At 48.7% G+C, this 12,500-nt stretch overlaps 1 protein-coding gene across 1 annotated transcript in view; it reads left to right on the top strand.

Annotated features, from left to right (window-relative positions):
- cadm1b (cell adhesion molecule 1b) overlaps positions 1-12,500 on the top strand; it is a 123,423-nt gene that overhangs the window by 73,594 nt on the left and 37,329 nt on the right. The window contains 1 exon segment of the mRNA XM_030337463.1: positions 8,775-8,795. Within this exon segment, the coding sequence (XP_030193323.1) occupies positions 8,775-8,795 (21 nt within the window).

Below are 12,500 nucleotides of genomic sequence, written 5' to 3'. Positions count from 1 at the left end.
TTGCTTCCTTCCATATTTAAATACCTTTGTCCTATTGACTGTCTCTGACTGTTTTACATGGGAGTTCTAGCACAGGAATCATTACATACACACAGACACACACACATGGACACACACACGCTTCCTGCAATCTCGCACTAATGGGACCTCAGGCTGGAGATGGTTCCATTAGAAAGCCTCTCTCTCGCTCTCTCTCTGCTCGCCCTCTCCTTCCCCTTTCCCTCAAACCTCCCATCTCTCTCTCATGCCCCCCTCTCTCTGTCTCCCTCTTTCCACTCCCCAACCTCCCATCTGCAACCTTTCTCAATCGCACTCTCTCTCCCTCAAACCTCCCATGTATACCCTTTCTTACTCTCTCTCCCTCTCTCTCTCTCTCTCTCTCTCTCTCTCTCTCTCTCTCTCTCTCTCTCTCTCTCTCTCTCTCTCTCTCTCTCTCTCTCTTTCTCCAGTGTCTCTCTCCCTCCCTCAGCACACCGGCTGATTGATGGCAGCGATTTGACTGTGTAAAAAAAGGGAAATGGGAAATTGAAAAATGGTGGGAGAAGATTGGAAGCAGCGTGTTGATTATAAACTGGGAGGAAACAAAGGGCCTTTCCCTTCCCACCTTGTTCCCCCTTAGCATGCTGCTACCAGGTGTGCGGCTCCTGTGTGTGTGTGTGTGTGTGTGTGTGTGTGTGTGTGTGTGTGTGTGTGTGTGTGTGTGTGTGTGTGTGTGTGTGTGTGTGTGTGTGTTTGTGTGTGTATGAGTGTGTGTATGTTTGTGAGCGTGCGTGTGAGTGTTTGGTATGTGTGTGTGTGTTTGTATATGTGAGTGTGTGTGTATGCGTGTGTGTGTGTGTGTGTGTGTGTGTGTGTGTGTGTGTGTGTGTGTGTGTGTGTGTCTGTGTGTGTGTTTGTGTGTGTGAGTGTGTGTGTGTGTGTGTTTGTGTGTGTGTGTGTGTGTGTGTGTGTTTGTGTGTGTGTGTGTGTGTGTGTGTGTGACAGGTGTCGGATTGAGGCGTGCACAAAAGGCATTACAAACGGGTAAAAAACAAATGTGTTTGCTTCCCCCGGATGCAGTTGCTGGTTATTTTTTGTGTTTGGTTCTCTGATCGATGCGATTATTAGCGTTTGAGCGTGTAAGTAGTGGGAAAATAGGCCCAGGTGCTGCGGCGAGTGCGGCGGCCATGTTGTTTACCCACCATCATTATAATCAATCCATACAATTAATGACGTCTCATCAGCCCGGTCATCAGCCACGCGTCCGCTACGGGGGAGGGGCTTTTTAATACGTTTATGTTCTAATGGCGTCTTTTGGCTGGGGGCACATCGGAGAGAGGGATGGCTGCGGCACCAGGATCCATCATCCCGCCGCACTCGGAATCAGCACAAACAGCTCGGGCACAGACACCCATTTTTTTTTTATATTCTGTCTTTTTCATTTTTCCAACCCAGAGACTGAGAAACGCCAGTTACAGACGATGAATTTCACATTAAGCGCTTTACAAAATTGCTCAATTACCTCTCCTCGCCATCATCGTTTGTTATAATCCCTTTCATGTTTATATTGTTTGTGCTTTTGTGTGCGGAGGGACGTCTGCAACAATCCAGCGGCATAAATTAATAGCGGGCTACGGCGTGGCACGGCATGAGGGATTTGTGCGATGGGTGAAGGCGGTCGAAGGCGGGCACGTCTTGGCTGAGACCCCAGAGTTTTAATATTCTCTGAGAGCTTCCAGACAGTGAGTGGTGCTGCAGCAGCTGGCTCTTCACCCTCCCGGACCCCCACTTAACCCCCTGACCAGCTCCTTTCCACCAGGGAGGCTGTGGCCATGACAAGGCTGTCAAAAGCTTCTCCTAATGTCCTAATTACCCCTCTCATACATACACGCACGTGCACACGCACGCGCACGCACACACACACACACACACACACGCACACACACGCACACACACGCACACACACGCACCGTTATAGTGTCACACACACACATGCATGAACAGGCATGCACCCTCCCGCACACACACTCACACACATAGTGTCGCACACACATGTGTGTGTGACACGTACATTCACAGAACACACACACACAAAACACTCACATTGTGTCACACACATAAAGTACACACCGCTAATAAATGTGCATAACAATGTGTGTGTGCACTCACACAAACATCAGCATCGCGCTGAAACACCAGCAGACGCGCAGGTGCGGTGTGGACTGGGGACAGGGAATAGGAACGCGACCGCACGTGCACGCTCGTGCAGTGCACGCTCGCTCCGTGCACGCTCGCCGGCTTCTGCGAGGTGTCATGTGTGCTCCTCCGGCAGCGCGCCATGTGGCAGGTCAACCTCTGCAATGTCACCGAAACCACAGAAGAAGAAAAATAATAAAAAGTAGTGTGATTATCCCCAGGCTCCTTGGGCGGTGTGTCTGGGGGTAGGGGGGGGGGGGATTTTCTTTTAGTAAAAAAAAGCCCCTCATTGTTTAGTGATCCGCAGTGAGAGGCTCATTCCCATGGTAACCGATGTTGAGCCCCCCCCTGCTGGGACGGCTCTTTACACCTGTGTGACGCAGCCAGTAAGACGAGACGCAGAAGATAGAGAAGACATCACAGTGTCGCAAATTGGAAACAGACGTGACTGAATCAGATCTGATTCGTTCGTCACTGCTTCCTGTCTCGGCATCTTCTGGTTTTTCGCGCCACAGCCGCTGGGTGGATGACGACATCTCCCATAGTCCCCCCCCCCCCCCCCCCCACCCCACCCCCACATGTTTAGATGTTATTAAGAGGACGATCCGGCCCGCCAGGGCAGGTTAGCCTAGCGGGCAAGGGGGTCTGAACCCCCCAGCTGGGAGGGTCCGGGGTCACTCCCCACTAACCAGTCTATCTACAGATAACCTTGAACCAGAGGCCCGCCTGTTGGTGACTTTCAAACGTCTGGATAACGACCTGGAAGTGTCTCTGTGGGGTCGTAGAATCGCTGAAATAGCTAAGCAGTAGAAGAACAGGATGGATCTCCACCCCCACCACCCATTCACCCCCCCACCCCCACCCCGACCTCTAGGTAACCTCTAGGGCTTTCTGTTTAAATATTGCATTTGTTAAATCAGTGGTAGACTGTAAACACTGTTTACAATCTTGCTCCGATATTTCTTTTGTTGCCAAGAACAACCTGTTCGTACATAACTGAATGTCATCAGGGTTTGTTTTTTTGTTGCGTGGTGACTTTTACTTTGAAAGTGTTCAAGGTGAGGGTTCAAGTAAAAGTTTATTATGATAAGGGTCATAGCAATAGTTTAGTATGGTAAAGAAAGATAGCATAGCATAGTGGCATAGCGTAGTGGCATAGCATAGTAGCATGGTATAGAGGCATAGCATAGTAGCATAGCATAGCGGCCTAGCATAGTAGCATGGTATAGAGGCATAGCCTATTAGCATAGGATAGTATCATAGCATAGTAGCATATAGTAGCACGGCGTAAAAGCAGAGTATAGAACAGTACAGCTCAGTATAGCATTGCTTAGCATGGTATTGGTATAGTATAGTGTAGTTGGGATAAAGATTATTCTGCCTTATTGTGCTTAGCGTATCAGTCTCTCTTCGTTGTGGCGCCATCCATTTGTGAGCGGAGGCATGGCAGGCGCCGCATCGTTATCTCTTTTTTATCTCCCTATGTGTGGACTCTGGCGCCTGCTAGCATGTGAGCTAGCCTCCCCCTCTTCTTTCTCACTGACACATCTGTGCGAGGCGGCAAAGCCCACCTTGAGCTGTACAGTTGTCACCAAAAGCCGCCGCCGTCTGTGGAAACATTTCCTTGTGTTCCGGAAAGATCTGAGTCAACACGTTTCTGCACAGAAGGACTGCGCTAACACAGGCCCCCCTATCGCCTGTTATGACTGGCACCACTGATGGCTCCTTAAGAAAGAGAAAAATAAACAACACACACTCCTATTCCGATAAAGAAGAATAAGTGCACTCGTTGTTAATTCCGCGCTCTTTGCCAGACGCTTCTTTGTGCCAGAGACATGAATTATGAATCAGAAGGCAGACAACAAGTGCATTGTGTCTGCACGCTTTTATTTTGAAGATCCAACGTCACTATCAGCTGCTGAAAAGCAGTCGTAATACACATGAGTCCTCCTCCTTTTGTGCGGTTGAAACGACTGGCGGTATCATCGCCCGTCATCGATCACACATTTACATACGAGATATCATCAATAATGCAGCCATTGTTGTATGGTGCGGCGGTATACAGAACCCCCCTCTCTTTAATCCACCAAACAGAGATCCTGTCAGGAGTGGCGCACACCTGATTACCGGGTTCTCTGCTCGCTCCTGGGAGAAATTAATTGGAGTATTCCCAGTCCCGTTAACAGGTGAGCGTTTAACTGACAGAAAGGCTTTCGATTAAGCCGTCGCTGCAACAGAGGAAAAAAAATGGAAAACCTTTCTGTAATCCGGCAGCAGCGAAAAATGTAGCCGCTAATATGGGCTAACGTCGGCCTGCCCTTATTAAATAATGCACCGCTGTGCATTATCTCGGCGTTGTGGATATCTGGGCGAGGATCAGCGGGGTGATGCACACAGGGCCTTCAACTGAAGTCAACGCCTGTCTGATGCTTTGCTAACTATCTGGGTGGGAGGCAGGGAATGGGAGGCTGTGTTTGCAAGTGTGTAAACTGTGTTTATGTGTGTTTAAACTGTGTGTTTGTGAGTCTTACTGCAACACACAGATTGCCCCTCCTCATTCGCACGCACACACACACACACACACACACACACACACACACACACACACACACACACACACACACACACACACACACACACACACACAAACACACAAACACATACAAGCACAGCCATTTTTAAGATATAAATACACTAGAATTGCCATTACCTCCCCCTCTGAGGAAATGGTAGCACTAGCAGCTAATCATAATCTATGTCTATTGAGTGTTTCTGCAGTGCAGCTTTGCAGATTTATTTATATTTAATGAAAATTCACACCCACACACACGTGCGCGCACACACCACACACACACACACACACACACACACACACACACACACACACACACACACACACAAACAGTAACACACACACACAAACAGGAATACACACACACGCACAAAAATAAACACACACACACACACACACACACACACACACACACACACACACACACACACACACACACACACACACACACACACACACACACACACACACACACACAGTACAAACAAACCGAAAAATAGCCAAAAGGGAGAGGGGTTGTTTTTAGCAACGAGCTGTTCCTGCTCCCCATTCCACTTAAGACATTGCCATACGTTCTCTTATTCATGCCAACCGCATGCGTGTTCAAAATGCAACAGGCTGCATGCATGGCATTATAGTGTGCATGAATAAGCAAAATGTATTTCACCTGTGAGAGGCCGTTAATTCAAAGGCATCACAGTGGTACTGAGGAGAAACATTGTCTCATTATAGTCACGATGCTGCCAGTACACAGCGGCGGGGGGGGGGGGGGGGGGAAGAGATGGGAGGATACAGAGTGGGAGCGGGGGGTGGGGGAGTGGGAGAGAGTGGGGAGGAGGAGGAAGAGAGAGCAAGGGAGGGAGGATGGAGCGAGAGGCGGGTGGTGGGAGATATAAAGGGAGGAGGAGGGGGGAGAGAGAGGGATATGAGTGAAAGCGAGGGAAAGACATGGGGGGAGGAAGAGGGAGTAAGGGTGGAGGGAAGTGGGGGAGAGTGGGAAGGAGCAGGAGGAGGAGGAGGGAGGAAGGGAGGGAGGGTGGCGTGAGAGGAGGTGGAGGGGCGAGATATGGAGGAAGGGGGCGAGAGAGGGATATGAGAAAGCGAATGAGAGAGATGGGGAGAGAGGGAGTTAAGGGAGAGGAAATGGGGGTGGGAGAGAGTGTGCGTGTGTGTGATGCTTGCCACACACACACACACACACACACACACACACACACACACACACACACACACACACACACACACACACACACACACACACACACACACACACAGACACGCACTCACACATCTCAGGAGGGCTCTGTTTCCCTGCGACTAATACGAATAGGTTGCTTTACAAGGGTTTCTTCCAGAGTACTGTGCGTTGAGGCCCAGATGTACACGGTGGTCCGACTGCCTCGCCACTCACTCCTCACACACAGCACCGTAACGCAGAGCGGTCTGGCCCTGCACACGCCCGTGATGGGATTGGAACCGCACGGCATTACTGTGGGAACCGGGTAGGGCTCGGGAATGCAGCTGGGATGTGACATAGTTAAACAAAACTCCAAAGGTGAAGGAGACAGACACAAGGACGGCAGTGATGGACGGAACAGTAGCGGCCCGGCTCTCAGCTCTCAGCAGACATGACTGACGGATTGGAGCCATGTTCAGCGCGCTGCCGCTGAGAGTGGCTTTCAAACTGAAATGTGTCCGTCAGCCCTCCTTCCCTCCCTCCCTCCCTCCCTCTCTCCCTCTCCCTCTCCCTCCCTCTCTCTCTTGCACTATCTCTGTCGCTCTATTTCTTTCTGTATCCTCTTTCCCTCTCCTGTCCTCTCTCTCTCTCTCTCTCTCTCTCTCTCTCTCTCTCTCTCTCTCTCTCTCTCTCTCTCTCTCTCTCTCTATTTCGCTCTCTTCTGCTTTTCACCCTCCCTCTCTCACACACTATTTCTGTCTTCTCCCACATTCTCTCTCTCTCCCTTTCACACACTCTCTCCCTCTCATCCTCTCTCTCTTTCTCACTCTCTCCCTCTCACACTCTCTCTCTCTCTCTCTCTCTCTCTCTCTCTCTCTCTCTCTCTCTCTCTCTCTCTCTCTCTCTCTCTCTCTCTCACTCTCACTCTCACTCTCACTCTCTCTCCCTCTCACCCTCTCATCCTCTCTCTCTACCACTAAGAGACGGGCGCATTAGAGGCATGACACCTCATCAAAGTTGGATTGAAACCCGGTATCCCCATCTCACCCCCACCCACGCCTTCCCACCACCCCCCCCCCCCCCCCCACCCTTACCTGTCTGAGCTTAAATGGCGTCCCAGCAGGAAACAGCTGGTGGGTCCGCAACCACTTCACACAACGCACACACAATGATTCCTTAGTACTTTGCTTGCTTTGGTGTGTCTATGCACTGGAACTTGTTGTCAAACAACCGCAGGGGTGACACGTGGAGCCGGGCGACCGACGGTGTTGAACCGGGGGTTGGCTACAAGGCGTATTAGCGAGGTGCTTAGTGCAGCGAAACCTCTGCAGACAAACAACACAGAATATTCACGATGGGTTTGCACAGGCAGAGATCTGCAGTGTCAAAATATTTGTCTTCCCCTCTCTCCCTAAATCCATATGCACGCACCGACCCCCCACCCCCCCCCTCCCCACACACAAACACACACCCCCCGATGGGAAAATAGCCTGAAATGACAGCCGCTGCCATGCAGACGGACATAGGAGAAGATAATGGATAATGGGGTCATTTGCACAATGTTGCTACAGCATTGTAATGACGTTGGTTAATTAAATCAGCTCCAAACGCCTCGTTAAGGAATGTCTGAAGGCCTGGCAGATATAGGGCAGGGGAGAGGGAGGAGGAGGAGGGGGGAGCAGGAGAAGGAGGGGGAGGAGGAGGGACCTGTCTCCATCTCCCCCCCCCCGTCTCTTCCTGTGTTGTTCGCTGTCTGCCACGGCACAGAATGCGTCTGACACCAAACACAGACTCTTATTTTAATGCTATCCATTTTTCATCATGATCACAAGTTTGAATGCAGTCCCTTACAGTGAGATGTTACAGACTGAATGCTGGGCAGTGAGTGTGTGTATGTGTGTGTGTGTGTGTGTGTTTGTGTGTGTGTGTGTGTGTGTGTGTGTCTGTGTGTGTGTGTGTGTGTGTGTGTGTGTGTGTGTGTGTGTGTGTGTGTGTGTGTGTGTGTGTGTGTGTGTGTGCGTGTGTGTGTGTGTGTGTGTGTGTGTCTGTGTGTGTGTGTGTGTGTGTGTTTATGTATGTGTGCAGGTGTGTGTGTATGTTTGGGTGTGTGTGTTTGTGCATTTGCATGTGCATAACTGTGTATGACACGATGTGTGTGTTTTGTGTCTGTGTGTGTATTCAGTGATTGCCTGTTCGTGCGTGTGTGTGTGTGTCTGTGTGTGTGTGCATGCCAGTTCATGCACATATGAGTCAGTGTGTGTGAGTGTGTCTGTGACTGCGTGTGTGTATGTGAGGGGACTGTAGACGATGAATGATGGAAGTGTTCCCAGGGGTAGGGGCCCTGAGCTCCACTGGGGGGGGCATCAGGGCATATCCTAGTCCCCCATGCCCCTCTGTAAGATGCCAGTCTGGGCAGGCAGTGTTCCACACCGATGGGTGCTGCTCCTTCTCGCCTCCAGCACGCAGTCCTTAGGCCCCAGGGGAGGGCGGTCTTGGGGGGGGGGGGGACTAGGTAGAGAGTGGTGGGAGCTCGAAACAAAGTTGGAGCTTGAGAGACACCAGGAAATGGGGACTGTTTTGTTGGGAAGAGAACGGGTGTCTGGAGAAACAACAGAAAAAGATGTTGTGCTCCAAAGTGTTTGTTTTGCGTCAAGGCTGTTTACCCGTTGGAAGGGTTCATTGGGAGGAAGAATTAAAGAAGAGAATTATCCCGGTTTGAATCCAAGTAAACAGAATTCTGGCATCTTATTTGGATTGACGTTTTTAACATTCTGAAAAATTACAAAACCAATTTTATTGCTTCTAACCTGTTGTTTTTTCTCTCCCTCTCTCTTCTCCTGCCTTCCACAGGAGCTGCTGAGATCATGACAGGTGCGTACGTTCCTTTGTCTCTGTGCTGTGTAGCCCCCGTGTTGCGCCTCTGACAGCGTGTTTCTGTCTGGGAACGTCAAGAACGTCTGCGCTCTATCTCTTTAACTCCATGTTTACTGGGATCCTTCAACGGACCGTCAGGGATTGTGTGGCCCCTTCCTCATGAGGGGGAAATTACATTTTTGGAAGCCGAAAAAGGATTGAAATATCTTTTGGGGAACATGTGACTGAGTTAACGGTGCCAGGATTAACATCGTGAGCGGGCCCGTAGCTAATTTTGAGTGGGCCGTATTATTAAAGATTGAGAGTCGTGATTCAGTTCAACTATGAATATACCGTGGGGGGGAAACACACCGTCTGCCCGGTCGTAGGCCCGCTAGCAGTGAGGGAGGACCTACGGGCGGGAAGTCCATTAGAAATGATTTATAATTACATTTTTTAGTTTGATGAGACTCTGCCATTTTGAGGGTTGAGGTACTGTAGAAAATACTTGAAAACTAAATATTCGAAGGATCCTTTGCCCAGTCTTGCCTGAGAAACGCTGCATCAAACAACAATATCTTCCCATGATGCAAAAATAACACAAGTAATTCGAAAAAGTATTATCGAATGACATTAATATTAGCACACTAACAGCTAACCTGCTAATGCTCCTTTGCTTCCAAAATGGAGGCCATCACTGCGACATGAAGCCCTGATATACAAGCCCTAAACCAGCTTTGTGTTTACTGTTAAGGTGTCTCTGTAAATGGCAGATCAGAGAAGGACTCTGAAGCGCACACCGGAAGCAGCACGCGGTACATACAGGTTCCTATCCAAAGTTATCTTACGTTGTAGCATCATTAGCCAACACCACCCTATAAGACGTTGCAGTGAGCAAACGGTTCATTACCAACACCTAGTTTATGAGCGTATTTTCCAACATCGCTGGTGGCAATGCACCTTTTCGTGACAAACTTCATTGGTGAGTGAACGCACCATCCGACCATGTCACCATCAGCATGCTGCATAAGGCAAACTGGTACGCCGAGTTACCTATATGAGTTCAGTGTTCAGTCAGACAAGGCAACGCGTGGATCGACTGCACCTTCCACCTCTGTTCCACCTCTGTCATGCCCCTCAGTAGTTAGCTAGGCTGTTGGTGTCTCTTATCTCTGGTACGCCATCTTAATTCTTCATGCCCCTTGATTGTAAGCTAGCCTGTTGTTGTCTATAAGCTCTTTAAAACTATCTTTATTCTTTAGTTGATCATTATTGGAATAAAAATTATCCATCGTGGCAGTATTTGACATTTGTATGATGTAGGCCTAGGTGTTAAACATATCTTTCAGGTTTGCATCCCAGAATCCTCAACATACTATATATCACAGAAAGCCATACCCTTTGCAAAAATAAAAAATGCAAACATTTGATGAAACATGTATGGATTCGAAAATACCAATGATATAGAGGATCATACAGGTAGACTAAATTATACAGATTAGGATAATACAGACTAAATGATTTAGACCAGGATCATACAGGTAGACTAAATTATATAGACTAGGATAATACATGTAGACTAAATTATATAGACTATGATAATACAGGTAGAATACTCTAAACACCAATGATATAGAGGATGATATTGGTAGACCGCTCTCAATACCGATGTAGAGTATTTTAAAGATAGACAAAATGCCAATGATATAGAGGATTATACAGGTAGACTAAACAACAATGATATAGAGAATCAAACAGGGACGCTACTCTAAATACCAATGATTTCAACAAAATCCCATAGTTCTTGTTTTCAGGTATTCCTTGTCGCGGGGTATTGGGCTATTGTACCAAATGAAAGCTATCAAGAAATTCGAATAGATTAATTTTCTGGGATTTCATCATTCTTCCTCTCGTTCGTCATTTTTTCCCTCTTGCTCCTTTTGATTTCTTCCCTGAATTAGCTCCATTATTTCTCTCATTTGTCCTCGCTTGTTCCTTTCCGTCGCCCATCTTTCATTCGCTAACATCATTACACAAACGGAAACACAGATTGTCCAATCAGATGGCCAGAGATTTTTGAAGTAAAACGGCCCGGCACTAATTATGTCCTCTGATGAATATTTCTTCTTATCATTGCAAACTTCTTTGAAAGTGCATTTTGATGATGGGGATCAGGGTTTAGGGGCTGAGCAGAAGAAGGAGCCACGCTTCACAGAAGACGAAGAAAGAGGAGGAGGAAGGAGACAGAGGGAGGAACTTAATTGATAATGACTCGTCTGTCCTCACAGTTGTTCCCTAAGAGCCAAGGACGCTTGCAGACAGCCGCGAACTCAGGGGGATAAAATGGAAGTCTGGGTCTGTCCCAGTTTTATTTTTTTATTTTTTTCCCTGCCCCTTTTATGTCTTTTGATGTGAAAACAAGAGAGGAAAGTTCAAAGAGATAGCGAACTCCATTTGAAAGGTGCCTTCTGACAAGCGCTGATGAAGACGATCGTTTGATAATGTTCCCCCGATTTCATCAACTTCCATTCAAATCGCGCGCCGGGCGCACAGTGGCAGTCTGAATCCAGACTACAATTCACACACATCACACACACACACAACGACAACATCGCACACACACACACACACACACACACACACACACACACACACACACACACACACACACAAACACACAACAACAACATCACACACACACGATGACAACATCACACAAACACGATGACAACATAACACACACACGATGACAACATTACACACACACACACAGACACACATAGACGATGACAACATCACACAGAGACACACACACACACAGGACAACATCACACAGACACACACACACAGACACACACACACACAAACACACACACACACACACACACACACACACACACACACACACACACACACACACGACAATAACATCACAAATACACACACACACACAGTACAACATCACACAGACGAGACGACAACATCACACACACACACATAAACACACACACACAGGATATTATCACACAGACACACACACACGACAACAACAACACACATACACACACACAAACATGCACACACACACACACAGACACACAAACATACACACACACGCACACACACACGACAACATCAACCAGAAACACACAAACACCCACAAAGATGCCGACACGCACACGCATGATTGTGTGTTCCCATTCGAGATTGCTCCGACTTTTTTTCGAGAGTAAACAATTCCGAGCCGGCGGTTCATTCCGGATGTGTCCATGCAGGAACGGAGCGGGCAGTCATGTGGAGCCGCACGCAGCCTCTCCGCTCGGCCAGACAGCTGCTGGAATGAGTGTGAATTTATCAGTCAGTCATCTGTGCTGTTCCTGGCACCCTACCCCCCCAGCCCCACCACCAGCCATCCCACACACCTCCGTCCCCTGCCAACCCCCCCCCTCCTCCCTGCGTCCCGCCCCCCCGCCCACCCACCCAGAATTAATGACTGCCTCTCCTCATTTGCACCCAATCATGACCAGGATGCTGAGGCAATTGAAAATGTTTACTCCAATTGCGAAAGCCCTCCGTGTCGCACAAAGTGGCCTGTTTTCACTTTGATGGGACTGCTAATCACAGCGCCGTTATTTATGTGTGTTTTGAATTGGAGATGAGCTACGGCTGGGGCGCCGGGGAGGGGCTGGGGATGCCGGGGGGGGGGGGGGGGGACGACAATCT

This window comes from Gadus morhua, chromosome 16, assembly GCF_902167405.1.
Source record: "Gadus morhua chromosome 16, gadMor3.0, whole genome shotgun sequence".
NCBI classification, from domain to species: domain Eukaryota; kingdom Metazoa; phylum Chordata; class Actinopteri; order Gadiformes; family Gadidae; genus Gadus; species Gadus morhua.
This window is presented reverse-complemented; position numbering and strand designations above follow the sequence as displayed.